The sequence below is a fragment of the Colletotrichum costaricense genome (genome assembly GCF_030867565.1).
Source record: "Colletotrichum costaricense strain IMI 309622 chromosome Unknown Scaffold_4.1, whole genome shotgun sequence".
In the NCBI taxonomy this organism is placed as follows: domain Eukaryota; kingdom Fungi; phylum Ascomycota; class Sordariomycetes; order Glomerellales; family Glomerellaceae; genus Colletotrichum; species Colletotrichum costaricense.
Window position 1 is genome coordinate 2,935,486 of NW_026848233.1, and position 26,564 is coordinate 2,962,049.

The 26,564-nt window shown below is 52.8% G+C and overlaps 6 protein-coding genes across 6 annotated transcripts; 4 read left to right on the forward strand and 2 right to left on the reverse strand.

Annotated features, from left to right (window-relative positions):
• Window positions 1–263: 263 nt before the first annotated feature.
• Window positions 264–3,036, forward strand: CCOS01_05031 (uncharacterized protein; the record flags this gene model as incomplete). Its single annotated transcript, XM_060453212.1, has 3 exons — window positions 264–472; window positions 526–2,162; window positions 2,216–3,036. 3 exons carry the CDS (start codon window positions 264–266, stop codon window positions 3,034–3,036), a joined length of 2,667 nt encoding a protein of 888 aa, XP_060317170.1.
• A 765-nt stretch (window positions 3,037–3,801) lies between these two features.
• Window positions 3,802–7,537, forward strand: CCOS01_05032 (uncharacterized protein; the record flags this gene model as incomplete). Its single annotated transcript, XM_060453213.1, has 4 exons — window positions 3,802–3,882; window positions 4,050–4,743; window positions 4,797–5,680; window positions 5,735–7,537. The coding sequence occupies 4 exons, from the start codon at window positions 3,802–3,804 to the stop codon at window positions 7,535–7,537; spliced, it is 3,462 nt and encodes a 1,153-aa protein (XP_060317171.1).
• Window positions 7,538–10,884: 3,347 nt separating this feature from the next.
• On the forward strand, window positions 10,885–12,000 carry CCOS01_05033 (uncharacterized protein; the record flags this gene model as incomplete). Its single annotated transcript, XM_060453214.1, has 1 exon — window positions 10,885–12,000. One exon carries the CDS (start codon window positions 10,885–10,887, stop codon window positions 11,998–12,000), a length of 1,116 nt encoding a protein of 371 aa, XP_060317172.1.
• An 805-nt stretch (window positions 12,001–12,805) lies between these two features.
• Window positions 12,806–13,435, reverse strand: CCOS01_05034 (uncharacterized protein; the record flags this gene model as incomplete). Its single annotated transcript, XM_060453215.1, has 2 exons — window positions 12,806–13,059; window positions 13,159–13,435. The coding sequence occupies 2 exons, from the start codon at window positions 13,433–13,435 to the stop codon at window positions 12,806–12,808; spliced, it is 531 nt and encodes a 176-aa protein (XP_060317173.1).
• A 2,445-nt stretch (window positions 13,436–15,880) lies between these two features.
• Window positions 15,881–23,286, reverse strand: CCOS01_05035 (THO complex subunit 2; the record flags this gene model as incomplete). The annotated part of the gene is made up of 3 exons (XM_060453216.1): window positions 15,881–18,542; window positions 18,596–18,675; window positions 18,727–23,286. 3 exons carry the CDS (start codon window positions 23,284–23,286, stop codon window positions 15,881–15,883), a joined length of 7,302 nt encoding a protein of 2,433 aa, XP_060317174.1.
• Window positions 23,287–24,428: 1,142 nt separating this feature from the next.
• On the forward strand, window positions 24,429–25,967 carry CCOS01_05036 (homoserine O-acetyltransferase; the record flags this gene model as incomplete). Its single annotated transcript, XM_060453217.1, has 2 exons — window positions 24,429–24,847; window positions 24,902–25,967. 2 exons carry the CDS (start codon window positions 24,429–24,431, stop codon window positions 25,965–25,967), a joined length of 1,485 nt encoding a protein of 494 aa, XP_060317175.1.
• Window positions 25,968–26,564: the final 597 nt, after the last annotated feature.

Consider the following 26,564-nt stretch of genomic DNA (forward strand, 5'->3'; position numbering starts at 1 on the left):
CCCTGTCCCTTGACCTTCTCTTCTCTTCCCACCCACTGCTCAGGTTCAGACTCCAGTGTCCACGGCCCTTCGCCTGTCTGAGTCTCTCCACGACCGCACACGACCCTCGATACCCTTCCCTGTTTAATACCCGACTTGGCCCCAGGGACCCCCACCGTATTTGACCTCGCGTCTTCTCTCTCGACTCAACTTTGTCCCAGCACACACACAAACACCAACAACCAAAACGACCACCAGGCGTCTCAATTCGCCTAGACGCCATCATGTCGGGTCTTGGCGATGCCGAAGGCGGCCAGTCCAACCGCGGCGAGGCTCTCGACGATACCTCGGGCAGCTCCATTTCAGGCCTCGTCAGTACTCTAGCCGTCTGCGCTCCCATTGCTGGCGTCTACCTCGTCATCTTCTTGATCCTTCGCCGCAGCCAAAGGCGGTTTTATGCCCCGAGAACTTATCTTGGCAGTTTGCGTGAGAGGTGCGTGGGAATTCTTGTGTCTTGATGAGTCTCAAATCCTGACTGCCTCACAGCGAGCGATCACCAAGTCTGCCCAGTGGCTTGTTCAACTGGTTTAGTCACTTTTGGAAGATACCTGATGTCTACGCCCTCAAGCACCAGTCTCTCGATTCCTATCTCTTCCTTCGATTCCTCCGCATCTGTGCCACCATCTGCCTGGTCGGCCTTGTTATGACATGGCCGGTCCTCTTCCCCGTCAATGCTACCGGCGGAGGCACCGCCAAGCAGCTCGACATCTTGACCTACAGCAACATCGACGTCGCATCCTCCTCTGGACTCAACCGCCTGTACGCACATGCTCTCATTGGCTGGCTATTCTATGGCTTCGTCATGTACATGATCATGCGCGAGTGCATCTTCTACATCAACTTGCGTCAGGCTTTCCTGCTTTCGCCCACCTATTCTAAGCGAATCTCGTCTCGCACTGTCCTTTTCGTATCAGTCCCCGACGAGTACCTTGATGAAGCCAAGTTCAAGAAACTCTTCAGCGACTCGATCAAGAGAGTTTGGATCACTGGCGACACCGAGAAGTTGGACGATCTCGTTGAGGAGCGTGACAAGGTCGCCATGAAGCTCGAAAAGGCCCAGGTGAAGCTCATCAAGTTGGCAAATGCCGCTCGTCTCAAGGCTGCCAAGAAGGGTGGTGCTCCTGAGAAAACTCCCTCGGCTCAAGACACCGAGGCTGGCGCTTCCGATGCCGCTGCTCGTTGGATCCCCCAGAAGAAGCGCCCTACTCACCGCCTTGGTCTCCTGGGCCTCATTGGAAAGAAGGTTGATACCATTGAATGGTGCCGTTCCGAGCTCCAGCGCCTTATTCCCGCCGTCGATGCCGCTCAAGCCGACTACCGTGCTGGAAAGGCCAAGAAAGTTCCGGCTGTGTTCGCAGAGTTCTACACTCAATCCGACGCCCAGGCTGCTTACCAGGTTACCACTCATCACCAAGCTCTTCAGATGACGCCCAAGTACATTGGTATCCAGCCTACTGAGGTCATCTGGAAGTCTCTCAGAGTATCTTGGTGGCAGCGCGTTATCCGTCGCTATGCCGTTATTGCCTTCATCAGCGCACTTATAATTTTCTGGGCTATTCCCGTCACAGTGGTCGGAATTATCTCCCAAGTCTCGTATCTCAAGAAGGTTTCCTTCCTTACGTGGCTCGACAAGATCCCCGACGTCATCATGGGCGTCGTTTCTGGCCTCCTCCCCAGTGTGGCTCTGGCTGTGCTCATGTCCTTGGTGCCGGTTATCATGCGTCTTTGCGCCAAGCTTTCTGGCGAGCCTTCCAACTCCCGCGTCGAGCTTTTCACCCAGAACGCGTACTACTGGTTCCAGCTCATTCAGGTCTTTCTTATTACGACTGTCTCCTCGTCTGCTGTAGCGACCATTCAGGCAATTTCAAACAACCCGGGCTCCATCTTCAGCACCCTGTCCACGGCAATTCCCAAATCCTCCAGCTTCTACGTCAGCTACTTCATCCTCCAGGGTGTTACCCTCGCCACCGGTGTTTTGACCCAGGTGGTTGCATTTGCCATCTTCGTGGCCATTCTGAAGTTCCTCACCAATACGCCCAGAGCTTTGTACAACAAGTGGTCCACTCTTGCTGCTATCTCGTGGGGAAGCGTCCTCCCTGTTTACACTACCATTGCTGTCATCAGTAAGTTCCTGCACTTCCATCTCAATCCTAGTTTTCTTGCTAACTTTAACCAGGCATCACCTACGCTCTTATCGCTCCTCTGATGCTGTTCTTCTCCACCATTGGCATTGGCTTGTTCTATCTTTCTTACCGTTACAACATTCTGTTCGTCACGGACACCAAGATTGACACCAAGGGTCTCTTGTACCCCCGCGCCCTCAAGCAGCTCTTTGCTGGTGTCTACCTGGCAGAGATCTGCCTTGTGGGTCTGTTTTCCGTGTCGAAGGCTTTTGGACCCCTTGTCCTCATGATCGTCTTCCTCATCTTCTCCATCCTCTTCCACCTCACTCTGAACAGTGTCTTGGACCCTCTCTTGTACACTCTTCCCAGATCCCTGCAGGTCGAGGAAGAGTCGCTGAGTGCCGACATTGAGGGCATCGACCGCAAGGATTCCGGCAGAGGCGTTTCTGAGGAGCAGAACGGCGATTCGAGCGGCTTCATGAAGAAGATCCCCAACATCAAGAAGTTCGCCCCTGGAGGTGACGAGAATGTTGTTGAGAAGGGCGGTAACATTATTACCCGCTTCCTCAAGCCGTGGATCTTTGCCGACTATCTTCACCTTCGCAACCTTGTTCCCCATGACCCCACACAGATTGACGAGATGTACCCTGGCAACATTCAGGATAACGCCTACTACCCACCTTCAGTCTCAAGCCTGCCTCCTCTTCTCTGGATTCCTGAGGACGCCGCCGGTGTTTCCAAGTACGAGATTGCTCAGACTAGCAAGATTATCCCTATCACCGATGAGGGCTGCACGTTGGATGAGAAGAACAAGCTTGTTTGGGATTCTGAGGGCGCCAGACCTCCCATCTGGGACGAGAAGATTTATTACTAAAGCTCGTGCTTTACCTGTCACTTGTATACCATTGATACCCTTGGGAGTATGAGCTCTCTCTAATAACTCAATGCCTACTCGGTATTGGCCCTTTTTTATGTAGTCACAAATGAGAATTTTATAATCCCACTCGTCTGCTTCCGCCTGCCTTGCTAGTGAAATTACGTAGCATGATTGAGATAACTGATATGAATACACTCATGGCCAAATCTGTCATACACATATCCTTGACAAGGCTTATGATCGCACGGTATTGAGTTGATAATGAGGCGGCAAGATCCAGGTAACAGAGACGAACGATGCATCCAGGCCGATGTTTCTTCTGAGGGAGGTGTGTGTGCGTCGAATCACTTCTTGTCTAGAAGGTCAGGTGCTTATTGCCTCAGTGGTAGGTGCCTCGAGGAAGGAGTGGGATATGAATAATTACTGGATTGTCGAAGCCTCGTTGATGAGGCTGTACGATTATTCAGGCTCCCTTATCCACAGAGAACTTTCCTGAATGACTTCAACTTCGACTTGCGAGTGTCAGGCTTTCTGCCTACTTACCTACTTTTCCCCCACTTGGCGACCTGCCATTTACACTATTCTTCTCGCATCACCAACGTGAGGCTTTCGCGCCTCCATATTCTCAAGCACCCCAACCTTTCTTCCACGGTCACCTTTCCGTCGTCTGTCAATTTTTGCTCTTCCAATAGCTCTAGCAAGAAAAAAGAGAAAAAGGTTCCACGAGCCACTTCACTCGCCCTTGGCCGCAGCATCATAAAAATGGCGGCGGTATCAGGAGATACTCCGTTGTTGGCAACTGCTATCGGAGCTACTCACCAAATGGAGACTGACGACGAAAAGGTATGTTTACGGGAACCGTGCCTTAAGCTTCGCCAATGCTAATTGGTCAGCAGCCAAGTCCGAGTAGTAGTGCTGGAGGTGCTACGTGCACCCCATCCCATTCTCCACTCTGGGAAACCCCCCGCCACACTTCTGAAGGACGCGGAACCGCGCTTTCGCGCCCCCAGCCTCTATACCAGCCAACGACTCCAACCAAAGCGTCACTCGGTTCTCTCCAACGTTGTTCCGTCACAACCCAACAATCGCCCACTGCGAAAACGCGACTTTGCGGCCTTGCCGCGTCGATCCATAGAGATCAAAGACAGAAGCCTCAGTCGACCATGGCTGAGGCCCTGCTGGGCCTCGCGCCCTCATACGGAAGCGCGTCGAGGAATAAGCCGTCAATTGCGCATCCCGATGACATCCCCGCCCAACTCCGTCGCGAACTCGACCGAAAGAAGACACCCACACGATGCGAACATCTTTCCGTCACACTCGAAGTGCCCTCTACCCTCGAATTCGCCATTCGCGATGGCGACAGCGATGCGCAGGAAAATATCGACTCCGCGCTGAGCGGCCTCCGAACTCAGGTCGTCGAAGGTCAAACCGTCAAGATTATACGCGCCTACGACACCATCATCAGCCAGCCCCACGACAACCCCGTGATGCAGAGAGCCGTGGCGAAGCATATTGTTGGGCTTCTTTCTGTGGTGGATGAGAGCACATGGGTCGTCAGAGAGGTTTCGCGCGGCCAGTACGGGTGGTCCTTCACCTACAACTGCAAAGACTCTCTTGTGACTTGGAACCGGCAACATCAGAAGACGCCAAATAAGACTATCATAGGAGAGTATAGTCAGAAGGAGCTTGAGCCGGAAATGCAGGGTAGGGTTTTGCGTCTTCGAGCGCGCATGTTCTATCTGCTAACAGCTACATAGCCCGACCAGCTTTCGACTGTCGCGGGACGCTTACCGTTGCGTTTTCAAAGAATACCCGAACCATCAACGTCAAGTACGAACACACGCCTCTGCATAAGACTTTGGGCGAGATGATCGAGCACTTCAAACCCCTTCCTCCGGCAGCACCTCCAGCACCTCTCATTCCCGCGGGGGAAAAGTCCAAGAAGGCGAAAACGCCGCGAAAGCGAAAGAGTGAGGCATTGAATCCGGACGGGACGCCTGTTGAGCCAAAGCCAAAGAGAAAGAGGAAGAGCGAGGCGTTGAATCCAGATGGGACGCCTGTTCAGCCGAAGAAGAGGAAGAGGAAATCTGAAGCCGCAAAGGACGCACAAGCAGCTGGAGACACTACCAACGGCGAGGCAACAACCACTGTTCCGACCAAGGCGGATGCCGCTGTTCAAAGTGGAGTGCATTCACATGCGGTGCTGAATGTGCCCCCCGGCGAAGCGGCTAGGCGCCGCGAGGTCGCCATCAGACTCCTCAGCGACAGCGGCTTAGATCCCGAGAGTCTTTCTACGGAACAGTTCAGTATCTTTGCCAACCAATCTCCGGATCTTCAGAAAGAGTCACTTGCCATGCTGGTCAAGTATGGTGCTGAGCGACTCCGCATCGTTCATCCCAACGATGCCGCTGCGTCCTCGACCAGCGCGTCACCCACGCCTCAGCAGGAAACAGCACAACAGGCCGCTGTCACGACTGCCACATTGGAATCTCCAGCCTCAGGCAAGAAGAAGAAGCGGCCTCGAAAGTCGAAGGCCGCTGAAGACGCGGTAGAAGTGGAGTTGATTCCGGCACCCCCAGGCACGCCGATGAAACTGATTTCGAGGGGTGGATGCATTGCTTGCAGAAGAGCAAAGGCCAAGGTACGTGAATCTGTTTCGTTGAGCTGTCTAGTTAGAGAGACTAATGTGTTCCAGTGCGATCGCGCCAAGCCTGAGTGCGCTTCTTGTGAAGAGCAGGGTGTGGAATGCCAATATCCCCTGATTAATAAAATGCCACCAAAGAAAAAGGAAGAAAAGTCTGCAGATGTAGTGGAGGACGAGGAGGACGATGACGACGCCGAGGCCGAGGTTGAAGCCGAGACCGAACCGGCGGAGCCTGAGATCGAAGTTGAAGAACAAGAACCGGACGACATTGAGACGATCGACTACACTTCAAACATGCCAGTTGCCAACATGCTCACTCCTGCGCAGCAGGCTCCCAGTCAGGACTACTTCAATGATGGGCCAAACGAAATGACCTATACTCATTCCGCTTCCAACGATATGAACATGTCACACGGTGTCTCATCATACCCCGAGCCTTCTGCCACCGCAACTTACGCAGAGCAGCAGGCAGTCTCCACGAGCTTTTCGCAACCGTCTCTTACCGGCACGGCAACGTACACTCAGCCGAGTACAGATGCGAACAGTTATACAACCGCCAGCAATGACACAATGTCGAGTCTCAATTACTCCCAACCCTCGGCTAAGAGCCCGAGAGCGACGAGGACTTCTTCACGGCGCAGTTTGCCATCCGGACCAGGACAGCCGCATCAGCCCACGGCTGAAAGCCCTGTTCCTCTTCCCAGTTACGCACAAAACTGGCAAAGCATTTCTCCTCCCCGGACAGCGAACACAGTTTCGCCTACCATGACGACTAAGCAACACAGGCCGCGAAGTTCGACCCAGATGCCGGCTGCGACCACGGTCGCTCCCCAGGAAACATCCTATCGCAACACGCAACAGGCTGTGGCTCATGTTGCTGCACAGCAACAACGGCAACACCGTCCTTCCCCGACTCAGCAAGCAGCTCAAGTAGTGCAAACAGTCACCCCGGCCCAGGTCTCGCCATTCCAGGCCCCTGTACAAGCAGCCCGAACTAAGAGTCGAGCTGGACAGAGAGCCTCCACTCGTACTCCCGTCAATGAACCCCGTGCAACACCGTCCCATCGTACCGTCCAACCATCGACTTCAGCGACGATGGACTCAGCAACTTACAACGATACCCAATCCTTGAGCAACTATAACAATTACAATACGAAGCACTCCAGCCAGAGCAATAACTCGACAGAGTTGGACACCGCAAGACTCGCCTACCAGCCTTATGCGGCACAGAATACATCTGCAACAACATCTACTTACCCTTCGTATGACTACGACAGGACCGGCACCACTGCGCATACATCCAGCGGCAACGCGCGGTCCGGACAGTTGTACAACAGCCAGTCACAATCTCGCAACACGCAATCATACAATAATACCAACACCACGGCCGCGGCAAACACATATGCTCAACAGCCATCGACGAACCAGCAGCAGTCGTCCTCCCTGCAGTCGTTTAACATGCGAAGTTCAGCAGCGAACAGCACTCAGCCAAGATCGTCCTCTCGGAACGCAAATCAGCAGCCTCAACAGCAGCAGTCACAGTCGCAGCCGCAGCAGACACAATCGTATGGATCTTACGCAAACCAGACGCAACAGCAATCAGCTCAGCCGGACCAACACAACTGGTATGGGTTTGGCTCGGGATCTAACACTTCTTTCACGCCAGCCAATGTCGCTGGAGGCTATGCGACGAGAGGTGCCACTTCCGCCAACTACGGCAACGGGTCCAGCACCTCCAACCAAGCATACCAGCAGCAACATGGCTCTCTCAACATGACGGGCCACAGTTACTCTCCCGGAGACAATGAGATGTACGAGTTGTTGAAGAACTCTCTTCACGGCCCAGGTCGCTAAATGAAGGCGGGTGGCCGACGGCCTTTTTGTTTGTGTTGTTCTGCGGCACGCGGTTAAGTGTACATACCTACTCTACTACTTCAGCGACCTGCTTCTAGCAACGGACATGGGCGTGCGTGGGTCGGAAAAGCCTGAAGGACAGGCGGTCGGAATTTTATGTTCAGGGAAAAGGACTTCAGTTTTGGTGGCACATCACCCACAGGTAGCCCACGGGCACCTTATTTGTTATTAGTAGTTTATCTGGCCATCAGTCAGGGTCTCGTGGATGAGCTCGATTGGTGGGGTTGCACTAGGACCAATGAGTGAACATGTGCTCTGATATGGAACCAACTTCTTGTGACGTGCCTGGTGTGTAGAGTCTGCGGCGCAGACTCGTCCCTGTGGAGATACCCGAGGTCCCATGCCACCTCCAATCGGCACCTTTCATCCGATCCCGCCAGTCGGGTCACTGGTCGTCTTGTTCAGGCTTGCGATGAGAGCAAGCCCAACAACTTGTGGATTTGCTTCCGAGGATCTGAGAGTCGTCCAGTGCCTTGCAATCCTGGCTGGTGAGGAAGTGATCACCGTGAATCTTTGACTGTCGTATCATGTCTGCCCGTCTGAAAGCTCGGGTGGCTCCTGTTGTTTGGGTTTCGAGGGGGGGACGGTTCATCTATTCTCTCTATTCTCTCTGAAGTGTTCAGATTGTTTTCCGTTAATCCCGTGTGGAGGTTGATAGATGAGATCATTCATCATCTCTCGGGTAGGGATGAATCGAGAGTTCATCCGTGTTTGGGGTCCCAAGTATCGGCATACATCTTCGGTGTCACACTAGCCCCTCGATGCGGAGCCCCTCTATATCCGCGTCTGATATGAATGTATTATCCACGTGTGCTATTCGGGCTCTGGAGCCATTAATTTCTGGGACTGGCAACCTTTTTAAAGTACGTCTGCGATTGTTCCCCTTCTTGAGATATAGCCTTTCTCCCCATACCTACTAAAAGGTACTAGTATATCCGTCTCTAATATATTCATCTCTGGTATCACTGTCTCTAGGCTTTCTCCAACCCTGCTCTATTTCGAATTTGTTCGTAGGCGTATATAAGGTAACTGAAGCCGGATGAATATATATGTTTTGTTATTATTCTAAGCAAGAGGATGCACCTTCTGACGGAGACATTAGCTTAGGAGGAATAGTGGACACTACCGAATCTAACGATAACGAAAAGTCCAAGGTACGCATCTACCGTAATAAATTTATAAAAATATAGTACGTTAAGAGACTGTTTTAAAAATTTAATAAGGCTAATAGACTAAGTACGCTTAGCTAGTTCCTTATTATAAAAGTAATTAAAAAATATAAGAGTAATATAATTAATAACGTAAAGTATTTTATTAAGTATTATAATAATAAATAAAATATTTTATAAGTAGTTAAGTATATATTAAAAAGGGTATTAAAGTAGTATTATTAAGGTTTATAAAGTTTAGAAGTTTATAATTTTTATTTTTATTTATTACTTTCGGTTTATAGTTTTTAAAAAAGATATATAAAGACGTATAATATAAAAAGAGGTAGTAATTATAAGCTGTGGCTAATTATAACCGTAACTATAAGCTAGGTATAGCTATATAAATATAGCTATACTATATATATATATATATATATATATATATACTAACCCCTATAGTTAAATAGAGATATAAATAATATAAGCTAGTTTATATTATATATTTAGACCCCTACGTGGCTTGATATGAGCAAAGCTCACAGTTGGTAGCATATATATAGAATACATATAGGCATTGACGCACTCCAGCAGTTGGCGGCATACTGGGTAGAAGTTTCGGATCGAGCGTCGAAGAAGACGCCAGGGTCATGTCAAGTGACATCTCAATTTCCATGTGCTTCACACATTCAGCCTGTGGCAGAGAGACAGATCAACCTCCTCTTAGACACATGTAGCCAGACTGGCACTTGGTCGTCAAGTATGCTAGACAGAGCCAGAGATCGTCTACCGCTTCCAATAACCGAATTTGCTCAGAGCCTGTTCACATCGTCCCCGGTTTCTCCACCTTCGCAGTTCGTAATTCGGTTTCCAGGAAGGAATGTCTTCACACTAACTAGCCCAGCACATTCCAGTGCCGCCAGGTCAACTACCCACCAGGAACACTGAACGCAATATAAGTCTTCTCGTACTCTAGGCAGCAGTTTAATGGCTTCTATCATTAGCTTCACCTTTCCAATGATGTGGAGATATGGGGTCCGAGTTGCTCGTATGGTCTGGCAATCAATCGATGATTGTACTGTTTCTCATGATCCCACCTGAAAGTCCTTTCCCCACTAGCTGTCAAGTTTCTGTGTAAATATATATATATATGTAAAAAAGAAAGAAAAAAAAGAGAGAAAAAATGAGTTTTCTTTGAGATGTTCAGAGGTACAGATCAAAGTACCAAAACACAGTAAAGAAAGTCAACTTGATCTATTGCTCGTGTTGCATCCTCCTTAAACTGAGCTTTTTGGCAACCACAGGCTAAGCCACACAAGCCGCGTGTACAGGGTTGGGTACGCTTCGTGTTCTGTTATCAATCTAACCCACATTTTCGATGGCGCATATTCCCATCCAAAATAAGAGATCTTCCTGATTTGATGGACGAGGTCCTTGGTCTATTATTGATGTGGTTGTTACTCCGCCTTCTCCTTCGGTTCCGTCCCATTATGGTATCACACAGCTGACCAGAGAGCCCATGTCGAGCGAAGAATTCTCCGGATAGGAATGAAAGTCGTGTGGATGGCCCTCTCCAAAGTCAATCCGGAGCGATCCGAATCAAAAGTCTTGCAACGTAATAGCCTTGTTATCCTTCCCACTAGACCCTTGTTACACGTGTGTCTCCACGCAACAAGGAGCAGCATACGAGAAGGACCTGGAAGGGATTTACGGTTATTTGTGACTCAAAAACTAGGCCCAAATACTTGACGCAGAGTTTCAACGGGCCGGTGACAGGGATGAATCTCTAAATTCGCCGAAAGAACCAACTTCACAACCAACTTTCATAATGTCTGAACCTATCATAGGTGGGAAATCATGGATCCTGAGGCCGGCGAGTTATCCCACCTAGAGCCGCTACAAAGCATCGAAGGGCGCTATCGTGGAGAAACACTCGGCAGATGACCGCGCGGATGTCGAGAACACGAGTTCTAATTCAGGCATAGACTAAGACGCCATATATCGATCTCGAGAACATGGACCGACACCGCGGAAGCTGGGTGATCTATCGTAACAAAGTCTTTGGTGATGATGTGATATAACGTAGAGAAATTTCAGGCTCAACAATTTTCTAGAGTATCGACAGAAATCAAATCTACAATGCGCTCCTTTCTCACTATGTATCAGCCGAAAATTCTTTCCTTTGTACTGTCGCCCATCTTCATCAAGACTCTACTTGTCACCGTCATCATTCTTACTTCTATTCGTACGATCTTTCTCTACTATGAGGTGTCTATTACCACAGCTCTCGAACACGCCGCCGCCACCTCGCCTCTTCGACCTTCAAAGGAGGCTGGCTGTCTCCCGCAGCTCTCCCCAGACCTGTCTGAAAACCTTCAACTTCTACAGTCATCATGCCGATCTTCCCTCCACGACTCAAAATCCCATATTCGAATCACCACCGTGACGGCACAATTTGGAAACATTCGAGAACACTATCAGAACGCGTTACAGTCACATGTCCTACATACCACACTTCATGGCAACGGTCTCGAAGTAATGTGTACGCCTGTTGTAGATGACCTATGGAACAAGCCAGCCTATATTTTGTCTCTACTGCTCGATGAGATGCTCAAACCACCAGAAGAACGGACGGAATGGCTCTTCTGGGTCGACCGCGACACGATAATCCTAGACCAATGCCGTCCGATATCGAGCTTCCTTCCACCCCGAATCCTTAATCGAGTTGCTGCCAGCACGAAGGCCCACGAAGCAGCTCCGAAAGACGAAGACGTACACCTCATAGCGGCCGACGATTGGAATGGTCTCAACAACGGGGTCTTTCTTCTGCGCGTCGGCCAATGGGCCATCGAGCTCTTTAGCGCCATCATGGCCTTTCGCCACTTTCGACCTGGCACCGAGCTCCGATTCACAGAGCAGAGTGCCATGGAGATACTGATAAAGGAGAAGAGATTCAAGAAGGGGGTGCGAATGGTACCTCAGACCTGGTTCAACTCGTATCCTGGCAGCCTCAAGGCCTCGACCTATCTCGAGGGGAATGACGAAAAGGGGCTCTCGGATTGGCAGACGAGACGCGGCGACTTTCTGATCCATTTTGCTGGATTCGGCGAGGACGACCGTGCCAAAAGTATGAATAGCTGGCTGGACATGCTGGGGAAGACACACTTTACACTGGAAGCTGGGAGGGTGCAGAGGAACGCCACACCGGACATCGAAGCATACTGGGAAGATCTAGAACCGATAGAGATACAATAAGTGCTGGTCTAGGATTGTTGATGGGATGGAGGACCAACATACTTCATACAACTCGTAATAAAGATTCAATCAACTTTCCTGCTAGTCTTCTGGAACATATGCTTGTCTTATTACTGTCATCGGAACCATGTTAGCCGCCCCGCATCCCGAATCCGCGCCATCCCAACGAGAATCCTAAGTCCTTCATATCTGTCCTATTTCATCTGATGAGGGATTAAGAATTCGCTACTTTAAATAGCGGGTAAGCTTGTTCTGAGCTCATTCTCGTTCTCTATTCTTGTGTGCTGATTTTCTCAGTCGCATCCGTGCACAGGTTACTAACGAGCACATCGCTGCTTACCAAATGACGCATAAAGTTCGCCACCGCTGGTCAACGGTTTCTCGAGTGGTAAGTTCTAGAGAAGACTGCGCTAGGTTTCCCTCTATCGCGTCCAGCGTTGATTAGATTATAGAGTGGTTGAATACGCGGAAGACGGTACTGGTTTCTAGGGAGAAAGACCTTGAGTCCGTTGATCCTCTCCAGTTCTTCGTCAAACTGCGAACGCCACGCACATTGCCATATTCGATCGCATGCTACTACCAATGGCGGATGCGTCCTGGCTCACCATGGCAATTCACTGTCATGACCACGGATGGTCAATGCGTTAAAGGGAAGACGCTCAAATAGCTTAATTAGAGTCATGGTGTTTGAAATGCATTAATTCAACGCTATCCTGACTCCAAAATGGATACCAAAGGTGTCGAAGACCAGTATCTAAGTGTCTATATGTATGACCCAACTAGGCGCAGCGGTCCGATCCCCTGCTTAAGCAGAGCAAGTCCACTTGAGGGGGTCGTTGAGGTTGACCGCCTTGGTCTTCTGCTCAGGGCAGATCTCACGGTCCAAACCGCAGTTGGTGGTGCCGCACCAGTTGTTGTTGTTGCACAGCCAGACGCTGTAGCTCCAGACGTGGCGGTCAAAGTCCTTCTTGCAGCGGTTGACCTTGACGTTGTACTTCTGGTCGGGGCCGAACTTGTCCAGGGGGACATAGGCCCAGTTCTCGGTGTTTTGAGCCCACACTGTTAGGGAATTTTTGTTAGAGACTTTGTTTGGTTTATTGCAGAATTGCATCCGGCCCAGGGGGTTGGGTAAGGATGGAGGACGAGAATCAAACTTACTTCCAAAGGGACCACCGTTGGAGTTGCAGTGCTGACGGACACCAATCTTGGTGAGACCGGCCTGCGCGGCGGCGGCCTTGACGCCGGCGTCGATGGTGAAGGTGTAGTAGGAGAAGTCCTTCTCGGCGCTCAGAGGGGCCTTGATGCAGGCGGCGCCGGAGGTCTTGGGCACGCGGCGCTCCAGGCCGGTTCCGTGGGCCTCGAGCATCGGGGTGGGGTTGGCGACGACGGCGGAAGCCATGAGCACGGCGGCGGAGAAGAGCTGAGTGATCTGCATGGTTGCGATGGTTCTTAAAGAGAGTGTTGGGTTTTGAAGTTGAAGGTAAGGACTGGAATGCTCTTGGTAAAGACTGGACTGTGGTTTGGATAGTGAGACTATACATGTTTTCATTCACATACAGGCAGGCTTTCCTTTATAACAATACAACTTGGCCGCAATGTTGAGCCAAAGGAACTTCGCTCGGAGTAAACCGAGAGTTGAAGAGTGTGGTCGCTTGGCGCCAAGACTCACAGACACTGAAGAAAAGTGTAGATCAATCTGTAAATTACACCGATCATGGCGGCGAGGCGGTGCGGGTGCACGTACCAAAGCCTGCCAGAACACCTCGTGTCAGTACTCTACTCCGTACTCATGCGGTAGAAGCAGTAGAGACGCCAAATACTCTCAAAAGTTTCGTCAACTATCCGTACTAAAGAACGATCCCTTTGGAAATAAAACCCGTTCCGGCAGCAGAGCTCCAAGACCAACTACTCGTTGCCTCTTGAGCGATAACCCCCAACGTCGAGCAACTCCATTGCAATCGCTCCAAAGTTCCAGTACTCCATAGCCTATCCACAGCACGATAAACTCAAAGATTAAGTAGGTCATGTGGCACGTGCAGTGTGGACTCTAGAGGACATAGAGGTAAGGCTTCAGACGAACGCATGAATGATTGCCAGTGGTGAAATTTGGTCCTACTATATTACAGTTGTTCGGCGTCCCCATAGCTTCCAGAACGGTTGGGCAGTATGTTTGCCAACTCAGCCAATCAGACACTAGAGACTCGTGCAAACTCGCGCTCGCACCAACTCAGTACCAGCCAGCCTCAACCAGCTAAAACTCGCCGGTTTTATTTTTGACCACAGCGTGATCGACGGCTATCAGGTGTCATGTCAAGCAAAAACCTGACTCAGAGACGAGAAGCTCAAGCCCCAAAGCAACCCTCCCCAATCTCCGGACTGGGCAGCTCAAGCTTCTAGAAGAGTGAACCCCTTCGCTTGATCCGACGAACGATTTTCCCCAGCGTTGACAACCAACCCCCTTCAACCTTGTTCCCAGACAACAGGGCTTAGAACTCTACTCAAAGACTCTGTCAGCCCTTTTTGCCGCTCTAGCCTCTTCAATCCGAGGCGGAACCAATTGAACCTCTTCCTGGGTGTTCAGATGCTCTATCCGTATGGTACTACTCCATACATCTCGGCGCCCACGCGCCCTGGTCAGCCCTCCCACAAACTGTGGGGTGATCGACAGCTTGAAGTCTGGACCGAATAAGCTGCGCCTTTCTCTTGGAGCCATGAATGACACGAACCAGCCAGTCCCTCTTGGGAAGTGCTATCTGAAATAAGTGCATAGTCCAACGGCTGAGAATGAATGCCAACTTTGAGTCTCCAGTTTCTCAAAGTGCAGAGGGAAGAGGGGCGGCAGAGACTCACGCCTCCCTCTACCGCCATCACACAAGACGACCAAGTGACAATGTTATTCTCAAACGGCAGCCGATTATTGCACATCGTAAACATCAATCACAGTTGCAAGTCGAGTTAATTCCCAATGAGATGATCAAAATTGGGGCAAGTCTAGCAAAGGTTTTGAGCCCCCGGCCTGGGCTCATCCTGAGCCCAGCCCGACTGAGTCCATGAACACGCTATGATGCTAAAGCCCTCCTCTCGTCACTACCACGAACGTCGCCGATGGACATGAAAGACATTATTACTCGCTCTGATATTACAACCCTTTCAGCCATGAAATGTTTCCCCTCCCATTCCCAAGAACCTTTCTCATGCCCCTTCCTTTGGTTACCGATGCCCAAAAGGACTGATGTACACTTCGCCCAGCGCGTACATGTTCGCGCTGGGTCATTCACGAGTTTGCCGTCTGGTGCCGGCGTCAGGCCCCCCTTTCGTCTACTTGGGGGGCCCTGGAGCATATAGAAAAGAGACGTTTGGGGTATCATAGAAAAGCAGATGCTTCGGTGTCGAAGGTATAATCATAATGTGCGCTTCATGTATGCTGGCCGTGTGCCGCGTCATGTCTAAAGTGCCACCGCGGCAGGCTCATCCGACCGAGACTGGCGTAGCCAGCCATCCGGTGTTTCGCCTTGGTACAATGCCGACGGTGGTCCTTTTCTTCTGAACGATGTTGTGTTTGGTTTTGATACAGAGTGGATTGTTTTGTGTGTGTGTGTGTATCTGATATTGACTTTGGTGTCCCTTCCTTTGGACCACTTGCGGTCGTGCAACCGGAACCCTCCAATGCAGTACTTGTAAATAATGGAAGCAATTGTAAAATACTGATAATGAATGTTTCTCCTTTCGTCGGGGGATGCGGTTCTTCTCTTCTCCATTCTATGCGAATTGTCGTGTGTAGACCAGTGGCATCTTCCGTTCAACATAACTTTCTCTCGTCGCTCAACCCCTGATAGTGACTTCGCTCGCCTTTATTCCTTCAGAAGATCAGCTCCCGCTCCTAGCGTCTCTGCCTCTTTTCTCGGTCGTTGGGAAAGCCTGCTGCATCTTCGCTTCGACGCTTTCGGCCCCGATCTTCGCGTCGGTCATCGTTCGGTCGTAGACCTCCCTCGCGAGGTCCTCCTCTGGGCGCGCCCCGCGGATTTCCAGCCCACTCTTCGTTCCTTGGCCCCGTCGCTGCATCTCCACGTCCGCCATCTCCGCGATCGGTCCGATGGCGAGTTTCGCGACTGCTTCCTGTGTTCTCCCGGCTACTGCCGTGGGCAGGGTTCGCATGCGACTCCCTAGTGCTGCCGGACGGCTCTCGACCAGAACGCCGGGATTCACGTTCGTCTCGACCAGTGGATGACTGATTTTGAGCCCCGGATCTTCTCTCCCTGTGCTCACGGGGCTCCTTGCCCTCCCTTTCGCGACCAGGACTACGTTCTCGTTCACGACTGCTGCGCCTCGAGTGCCGACCACGCTCTGAACGATGCTCGCGACGGCTGCGATCGTGTTCGGTTTGTGAATGATCCTCACCGTTTGCCTGAGCCCTTTCTTGTCCCACAGGGTTCGGACGTTCCTGGACTGGCGTAGACACCGGTGATGCACCTGTCAGAACTTGAGCATCGGAGCCAGCGATACTACCTCTGGCAACCCCACGCCCGCGGATACTTGTGCCTCTGTTGGTCTCAGGCATGTTGGCCTGTGCTTGCTGCAAAGTGCTATTGATACCCGCAAGCTGTCTACGACTGCCGCCGCTGCGACCTCGATCATTCGATGACGGTCCTGATGGGACCCCATCGGTAGGAGCTGGGAAATTGCCTGTCGGTGTTCGGTTGTTGTTACCTTGGCCTCCTGACGGGCGGTCTGGTGTGTTGATAGGGGGCATTGGCGGCCGAGAGTGACCGTGACTAGGTGGCTGCCCAGGAGGCGGAGGCGGTGGTGGCGCAATCTGTGCCAGTCGATCAGGATGAATACCAGGAGCCAAGGTAGGTCCTCCCGAGGCTGGAGTTGGTGAGCCTGCCGGGCCCGAGTTGATAGCACGGGCGCGATCGGGGTGTGCTGCTGGGGTCGGCGTCATGGCAGACGGAGAGTTGACGGGCGGATTAGACTCGTACTGATTACGACGTCCTCTGCCTGAGGCCGGACCTGTGGGTGGATGCCGTTCTTCAGGCGCCGCCGGGCTGTCTGCATTCGGGAAACGACCATCAGATCGTGAGTTGGGGGTGCCCGCGGATCCACCTCGGGCAGCCGCTCGACCACGACCACGGGGTCCTAGTGGAACCTCGTTCGGGGCAAGTACCGACTGGATTGGGTTCAGACGACCGTAGTTTTGGTCCTGGTGAGCAGTGCGGCTGTGGTCAGGTTCGGAGTTTCGACCAGGACCCAGGAATGCGTCTCTACCCTTGTCTTGGCCAGAACGGTCACCGTCCCTGTCGCCTATCCGTTCTGTTCTGGGGTTATAGGCAGGAGGCTCCGCATGCGTCTCTCTTCCAGAGGATCGATGATCCGAGTGATGGGAGCGGCCGTGTCTGTCATCCCTCGGAGGCTCTGCTGGTGCTTCTGGATTGAATCGCCCGTTTCTCCGCGGCGAATGACCTCGTTGAGAATTTCGGTCTCTGGGCTCATCCCTTGTCGGCCTGGCTGGCGCTTCGGTTTGTGGCTCACCGATCAGGGCAGCACGCTCAGGGTTGATCAATTCAGTACGGTCAGGCTCCGGAGCACGCTGGTCAAGAGTCCGCTGCTCGTGGCTCTGAGTCTCCTGAGAGCGCGGTCCCCGGCCACTCCGCCGGTCTGTCTCTGATGATCGAGACGGGCGGTCTGAGCGGTTAGACCTACCAGGTTGGTCTCCTTGGATCAAGGCCAGGCGAGCAGGGTTGACAGGAGGATCCTCCGCTGGCTTCTGCGTAGGTTGAGATGGCGGGGTGGCGACAGCAGGTTCTCTAGACAGTCTGCCCGATTCAGACACACGTCCATTTGTTGGAGGCACTCTGTCTCGGGAGGGACGACCTTCGCGCTCATGGGGCCCGTGATCGCGGCGAGGGGGCAGCGAGTCTGGTCTCGAGGGCCAATCTTTCTCGGAAAGGCGACCAGGTTCTCTAGGTGGAGCATCTGGTCCTCTCCTGTCTTGTCCAGAAAAGTCTCGACTGCGGTCGGGCCGCGATGGCTCGGCGAATCTGGGTTCTCTTGAGGGCTCGCGTGGGTCCCTGTGATCTCTGGTATCTCGAGACTCTCTTGTATCCCTAGGACCGCGAGGTTCTCGTGCATCTCTCGGTTCTCGGACCCGGTCTGGCAAAGCGTCAGGAGTGAAATGAGTACGACCGAAATGGCCAGGGATAGGGACGTCTGGTCGCTTGGGCAGGTTGTGCGCACTTCTGTCTGGTCCCGTAGGTGTAGGAGTCGATCTAGGCACATCCCGGTGGTTCATATTGTTCGGCAAGGGCGTTGCATTCGCCGGCTTTGGTGTTGGCGGCTTGCTCGAAGTGGCGGACCCGATGTCGCCACGCGGGAAGCCTCCCTTTGCTGTGTCCGGCTGGGAGGCCGAGGGCTTGGGAGGCAAGTTGGGATCCTTTTGAGTAAGCGTAGCTGGTGCCGAGGGTGCTGCTGATCGGGATCCAGCATCTTTGCTGTCTTTGACCTCGCCGTCCTTGACTTCGCCGTCTTCCTGCTCTGCCGCGGTCCTACGAACAAATGTTAGTTTAACCCCTGAAACGGGTCCTCTAGGCAAACCTACCTGGCTGATCGAGGCTGGAATTCAGTCGCGGTCGGGCGCAAACTGGTTGAGGTCGACTCGTCCTTGGCCTTTCCGCCGTTCTGCACACGGGTTAGTAAGATTCTGAATCTCCGCTTGTCTTGTTGCCTTACCATGTTCGGGCGGAAGCCGGCTGGTATAATCCATTTGTCTTTTCTCCTCTGCAATTCCGACAAAGCACCCTGCGCCGCGACTGACAGGTCCACGCGGTGTCCCTCCTCGCCAGCAGACGCAGTCTTCGAAGCTGCCTCACGATCTGTGATTGTCTTTAGTTGATCGATAAACTGTGTGCCCATGAAGGTGATTGCTGGGAAGTGATCGAGAACCGCCTTAAGAATCGTCATGGCGTTACGGATGTGCATCCATTCCATGCCGGCAAGGCACGACTTCAATGCCAAATTGAGCTTGCTGTGCCAGCCGTACAAGATGTCACGGAATTGCGCATGATCATAATAAGATGATGGCTGTCCCTTGTCATCGAACTCGGTAGCAAACCCAAGGAAGAAGCTGCGCTTGCCGACCGCTTCTCTGTCGTAAGCGTTCGTGTCACGATGCCACCTAGCCAAGTCTTTGAGGATGCAGTTGAGGAACCTGCCCAAGTGCTCTGCCTCGCGGACTGTGCAAGTGAAGATCATGGCGCGCAGCCTATTGACGCAGAATAGCCGATCATACAACGCCTTGAGACGGAATTTGGGTGCGCCAAGCATGTGGAGCTTCTTGATAAACACGTAGCAGTACTCAGCGTCGCTAGCGGAGAGCACCAGCCGGGGAAGTAAGCATTGCTCGAGGATCGCATCAGACAGACCATTCAACTTCTCCGCTGAACCCGTGAACCAGGTTTCCATGTGATCCGTCATGTAATCTCGTACGACTCGCGCTCGCTTCATCTGGAGATCCGCTTCCTTCGGCAGTTCGTTACTGATCTTGAGCAGCTCAGCCTTCTTGGCTTCCTTCTTGTTGATACCGCTGCGACTCATGTCGGAGCGATCTCTGTCGAGCTCTTTCTTCAGGTTCGAGAGTCGCTTGTGAGCGTTGTTGTAACTGGCAGCTGGGACCTCGATGTCACCGAGCTGTAGAGCCCAGAAGAGGACATAGAACTCCGGGCTGAGCTTGGTCCATGAAGTACCTGGAGTTATGGACTTCATTGACGTAACGATGGGATCGAGCGCCTCGTGGATCTGGCGTCCGGCGTCCTTCTTTGCCTTCTCCCGAACCTCTGCCGGCGTCGGCTTCTTCTCCTCCGCCTCAGACGGCTCCTCAGTGGCTTCCTTTGCTTCGGTTGCGTCTTGGGCCATTGACAAGTCTCCGTCGGAGTCGATGTTGACTGTGGAGTCTTGCCTTTTGGTGAACATGTTGTATGCGACACCCTCACGACCGATAAGGAACGCCAGGCTTGCGTCAAGTCCAAATTCGTCCATGAGGATAGTGATTGCAGGCACCAATGCCTCGAACTCGTGAGGCTCAAGGTTGGTTCGTAGAAGATCGAGATACTGAACCAGAATCTGATGGCTGTCATCGATGACCGAGCCGATGTACTTGATGTGCGCCTCATCGTCGGGAAGCTTGTAGATGGCAGCTTGTCGGTATTGAGCAACGTTGATAAGCAGACGTCCAGCGAGTTTCGAGTCGACGAGAGACTGCATGAGGCGCTTGGCGCTGCGAGTCGACTCAAACCGCTTGTCTTGGAGGCTGAGCAGTGTCTGGCGTCGCAGTACCTCTCCTCCAGACATGGCCAAGATTTGATCGTCGGTAAAGTCAAGAACTTGCACAACACCTCCCATTGACGACACGAGCTCTTTGAGAATAATCAAGTCGGTCGAGTTGCCCTGGAAGAGTTGATCATTCACGTATTGAAGAATAGGTGTCGAGTCTAGAATGGAGTACCGCTTGAAGACTTTACCGGCGAACTTGGAAAGAGCTTGAAGCCATTTGCTGGTCAGCAGGATGGAAGATTCCTGAGTACGGCTTCGCTTTCCACCCATGGAGCTCACGAGAGACCAGATCAGGACATCGTAGGCCAGATCAGTGAAGTACTTGGCGCACTCAACAAATGCTTCGATGAGATTTGCGTAAGCCTCGATCTGGCCCAGAGCCTCCTTGAACACAATGCCTGGCGACGAATAGCTGGTCTTGGCTAGCGACTTGGCCATCTCGCTGAGATTCGTGAGAGAAATGCGCTTCATCACACCTCTGGTCTCTACGCGAGTGCGAGTGAAGGCTGCCTTCATTGCCGGCAGTCGGGAAATCTGGCCTTCGAACCACTCGGCGTAGATGGAGTATCGGGTTGTGACAGGGTAAAGCTTGAGCAGGTCCCAGACGGAGTTGACAATAGCCGCATTGGCGTTGGTCATGCTGAGAGCAGGAACCAGAATGCGCCGCAAGAGGTCCTGCCACCGGTCCATATTGTGCTGGGAGCGGTCTTCCGCCAAACTCTTCGCACCGATGCTGACAAACTTGGCCAGTAATGCAGGATCTTTGCCGATGCTTACGCCGGAAAGATTCAGGAACGTGTCGCATAATGTGAAAATGTCTTCGACAGTCTGACACACTGGGACGTTGTCTGCCCATTCGTCCCAGTAAAATCTGTAATGCTGATCTCTGCCGTCGAATCCGTCGGGGAATGGCCATCTCATAGACTTCTTGGCTGGTAAGGTGGATAGCTTGACGGAACCCTTGGGTACACCGCTCTGATCAATGTCGGCAATTGGTTTGGAGGCGGGCTCAACCGAGCGGGCGGGAGTTGGCCGACTTTCTTGATAGACCTTCTCCACACTGTAGTTGAGAATGCGATGAATCCTGTCCAGAACTTCAGGATAGGCTTCTGGTAGCCAAGGGAAGCGGCCAAGAATGAAAAGAGATTCAGGAATGGCGCCAATGGTCAAAAGGCAGATGAGTAATGCAGCCTTCTGCTCCATGGGCTCTGGTAGCTTTTCTTTTTCGTCTGCAGCAGCGTCTGCCTTGGACTCCGCATCTGCTTTTCCTGCAACGGCTCGAGTACGAGTCGTGGGGGGCGGTGCGCTGTCGTCAGGCAAGGCACCCGCCATAAGTAGGGCGTTTTGTGCGGCGCCAGGTCGGCTCTGCCTCTCCTTTTCGTCCAGCTCCTTCATCTTCTTTTCTCTCATGGCTTCCATCTCCTCGTCAAGAGGCCAGAGATGTGGGTAGATGTCGACCAGTGACATGAAGCCAACCTTGACGAGAAGTGCGACAAGGTAAAGCAGGTTAGCTGGCAGGACGTCATCGGGATCTCTGGCATCGGAGGCGTAGAATCGTAGCTTGAAACCAAGCAGCTGGGCAGCGGTTCGGTTTCCCTGGGGCGGGAGGGTCTTTGTCAGCTTCATCCATGCCGATGCAGCATTGACTTCGGCCTCGGATGCAGACTCTGATTCTTCAAGCAACTTGAGGTGGTCACCTGTGACTTGTCTTCCTCCAAGCTGGAAGAATGCATCGAGGTGAACCTCACGAGCGCGGTCCCAGAACTCAATATCGCGTTGGCGCTTTAGCTCGGCACTCTCAAGTTCGACTTCTTGGCTAGTCATCCAGTGTGACGAGTCGGGCAGAGCCCAGGGAGGTAGGCCACCTGCGTATGTTGACGAAGCAGGGTTCTGATTGCTCGGCCACCAAGAGCTGACTCTGAGAAGTTTGATGAAGAATCGGAACTGCTTGATGAGGACTGCTGCAAAGACGTCGAGTGTAACGTCGAGGACTCTTCCAACGTCAAGATCGAAAGTTCCAATAAGGCCCTTGAGACGTTCAAAAGCTGCATGTGCCGTTTCGGCAGACGGGGGCTCTGAGCTACTAGTTGTGAAAAGCTCAGTCATGAGCTTGGAGTAACCTTCGCTCTCCTCGCGGAGTAGATTGTAGTTTGCTTGTCGGTAAAGAAGATTTGTCGCACGCCTGATACCAAGCTTGACGAAGGTCTCGCGGATCATGCCCAAATCTTGAAGAAGCTGAGCATCTAGAGTTTGGCGCACAAGCTCGGACGAGACGCCTGTTGCTTGAATGAAGTCGCGGAGCTGAGGTCTGAATAGACCACGGTCATTATCGAAGATTATGGACAAAGTATCGAGAAAGAGAGTGTGAGGCTCGAACGAGAAAGACTCCTTAATCATTTCTTGCGATTCCGAGCCGAGGATCTCTTTCATGCAAGCGCCAGCGTCAACAGGTGAAAGCCGCCCCTCAATAACGGCATGGATAAACTCTTGATAGATGGCGGCCAGTTCCTCAATGTCCACATCCGACCGTGAGTCGACTCCATGGGTGACTAGCTTTTGCCTGCTGCCGGTTTCCCATGAGGTAATCGCCTCGTCGGTGAGATGCTCATAGCAGTAGCTTGTCGGTACTGGGGAGGGCGGATGCGAAATTGGTGCCGAAGGCGGTCCTGTTGCAATCGCTGCAGGATGTTGCGGCTGCGATGGGGTAGGGGGCGGGCGAGGGACAGTCGGGGACGTGACGCGGGAAGCGCTTGCCGACTGGGTACCAGGCTGTGATGATTGTCCCTGGGCGGAATCCCGGCGATCGTTTCTTCTAGTGTTTCTGCCACCGCGGCCGCCTCTGCCTCCGCTCTCTGAAAAATCTCGTTCGCGCTGGCCCAGCGGCATGTCTCCGGGTCGATGGGGCGAGGGTCTGCCGCCTTCGCCTGCAGGGCCACCACGAGCCTTGCGTTTAGGAGGCATCGTGCTCTCGTCGCGGGTTTCTTCAAGGTATCATTTGGGTATCGCGCTATCTCGATGAAGCCAGTCTGTAGGTCGCCAGAGTCAGTAAAAATGCAGACGATAAATTTGCGCGCGCGTTTGGAGATGGAGAATAGAGATGCCTTGCGGTTGAAAGGATTCGGAAGCTTGTCGCGTGTAGCTTGTTCAGCGAATGCTGTGCACAAAGGAAAGTTGAGATAGCTGGTACAATCGGTTGGGTCAAGCAATCGCTTCGACGAAAAGAAATAAAGCTGCTGCGATTGCGGGAAAGAGTCGCGCTCCAAAGTTGGAGATTTTCGGGGTTGGCGACAGAAAGGTGACGATGAACGATTTCTCGCGTGAAGACGCAGTTGCAACCCCAGAGTCGAGCGAGCTTGAGATCCACTTCACTGAAAACGGGTAGCAGCCTCACGGAAGAAGGCTGTGAGGTGGAAGGTACCGGAGGAAGGTACTAAGTACCTGGGTAGCTTTTCTTTTATGGGGCATACACCAACTGGGGGTTCTGGATTGGCTACGCGTGACAGCACGGGGGGTGATTATAGCGTACCGGCCCTGGAGACCTGCCAGCTGTCTGACTCCCAATTGACCGGATCTCGGCTGACTCATCGATCCCCTGCGGCCAATGATTCGCCGTGGAATTAACGGCTGCGATTAAGATACCGGCAAAGCTGCCAGTCATTACGCCATTTTCGGTGCAAATCTTTGGCTGCCCTCATTGAACGTTGACCAGTCATACAGTCACATCGAGCAAGTGGAATCCCCAGACTCTTCATATATCTCGCATATCTCGCCATCGCGGAGGGGCTTTACTCCCAGTAACATTACCCTTGTTCTACCTTATTCAAGGCCTGCTTGTATCTTCAATTGAAGACATCCAGACCCCAGTTCGCATCCCGAACGCTGCCCCTCGTTCATTCCGAGATCGGGATGGCTGCACAAAATTTACAGAACGGCGCTCAGCCGAAGTACGGTCAGTTTATCCTCAGCCTGGGAGTGTCATTTGCCTCTCAATTCGTCTCAATCACATCATATATCTCTTCAATGCGAGCTAAGTGGCTCACTTCTTGTTCTATTGCTCGTTATTCCATCTTGAAATGTCATGAGAATGTTCTTCTTATCAAGTAATGAGACCGGTTGCTGAATACCCGCAAGAAAGAACCCAAACGCAGCCTGAGAACCCGTTTGCTACCTTGATTCCGGAGCAACAGTTCGCCATCATCCCTGAATTCACCCTTGAATCGGGAGTCACTCTTCACAATGTTCCCGTCGCCTACACGACCAGAGGCAAGCTCTCGCCCAACGGCGATAATGCCATGGTCATCTGCCACGCCTTGACCGGCAGCGCAGACGTCAGCGACTGGTGGGGTCCTCTTCTCGGAGGACCCGGTAGGGCGTTTGATACATCGCGGTTTTTCATCGTATGCATGAACGCCATGGGAAGCCCGTACGGCACGGCGAGTCCTGTCACGGCCAAGGATGGAGATCCCGAGAAGGGCATCTACGGACCCGAGTTCCCCTTGACCACGATCCGTGACGATGTCAAGTAAGTCCACCCTCTATCACCATGGCTAGATGCCCAGGGCTAACATATTCGCAGCCTTCACAAGCTACTGCTGGACGACCTCGGCGTCAAGCAAATCGCCGCAGTCATCGGCGGCTCACTAGGCGGCATGTTCGTCCTGGAATGGGCTTACCTCGGCAAGGACTACATCCGCTGCGTCGTCCCCATCGCGACCTCGAGCAGACACAGCGCCTGGGGCATCAGCTGGGGCGAGGCCCAGCGCCAGAGCATCTACGCCGACCCCAAATACGACGACGGCTACTATCCCTTTAACGACCCGCCCTCCACGGGTCTCGGCGCCGCCCGCATGTCGGCCCTCCTGACCTACCGCAGCCGCAACTCCTTCGAGTCCCGCTTCGGACGCAACATCCCGGACCCGTCGAGGCGGCAAATCATCCGCGAGCGGCCCAGACCCAGCACGCCGTCCGAGGCGCACTTCCACATCCACAACGACGGACACAACGTCAAGCGCGTCGGCCTCTCGAGGCAGAACAGCCAGGGTGGCAGCACGACAGAGGGAACGCCCGTCAACGGGGCGGCAGCGGCAGCGGTGCCCGAGTCTCTCGATCCACAATTCCACGGACCCCAAACGACAACAGCAACAGCAACGGACAGCCTAACCGGAGGCGACAAGCTCCCGACATCAACCTACTTCTCCGCGCAATCCTACCTCCGCTACCAAGGCCAAAAGTTCGTCAAGCGCTTCGACAGCAACTGCTACATCGCCATGACCCGCAAGCTCGACACCCACGACGTCTCCCGCGACCGCGCCCCCACCATCGCCGAGGCCCTCGCCCTCATCGAGCAGCCCACCCTCGTCCTCGGCATCGAGTCGGACGGCCTCTTCACCTTTGCCGAGCAGGAAGAGATCGCGGAGCACGTCAAGAACGCCCGCCTCGAGCGCATCGACAGCCCCGAGGGTCACGACGCCTTCTTGCTCCAGTTTGAGCAGGTGAACCGCTACGTGCTGGATTTCCTCAAGCAGACGCTGCCGGATATCATGGAGAAGCAAGGGGAGGAGGTGGAGGAGGTTGGTGTTGGACAGCTGACTAAGAGCAGCACGTTTGGCGAGGCCGAGGTGGAGGATATTACCGCCTGGTAACGAAAAGGGGGGGGGGGGGGTAAAAAATGGGTGTGCAATATAGGTAGAGAGGGCCAAACGGGCAGACTCTCACAATCTCTTTTCATGGGTTATTTTTTTGTTTCAACAGGTCTGGAGTCTTTTTCAACAACTCAGCGATTAAGGAAATAGATGGGGAAAATTTTGGGTTTGGATCATGCAGTGTCTTGCAATCGTGCCTCTGACGTGATTTTGAAATCTGGACTACGGAGTGGAACATGAATGTAATGAATCTCATGCAAACGATAATGCCGCATTACCTAATGTTACTTGGCCCTACTCGGCCGTGTACATAGCTTGGATTTGATTTCGGGACTTTGGTCCCTGCAGATGGACCGGAAAGATCATTCTCACGGACTACCTCAAAGCACAATATCGAGCCCATCGATGTCGAAGCGTCTCACTGGCATCCATGCTTCTCATCTCCTCGAGTGAGCCTGGCGTGAGATCTTATGAGCTAGGTATACGTTCCCTTTCTCTGAATGAACCACAAGCCATACTTTATGGGATGCGGTTCCGCAGCTTGGCATTTTAAACTCCTTAAGCGGGCTGCCGACCGGGCGCACGAGACATACTCCT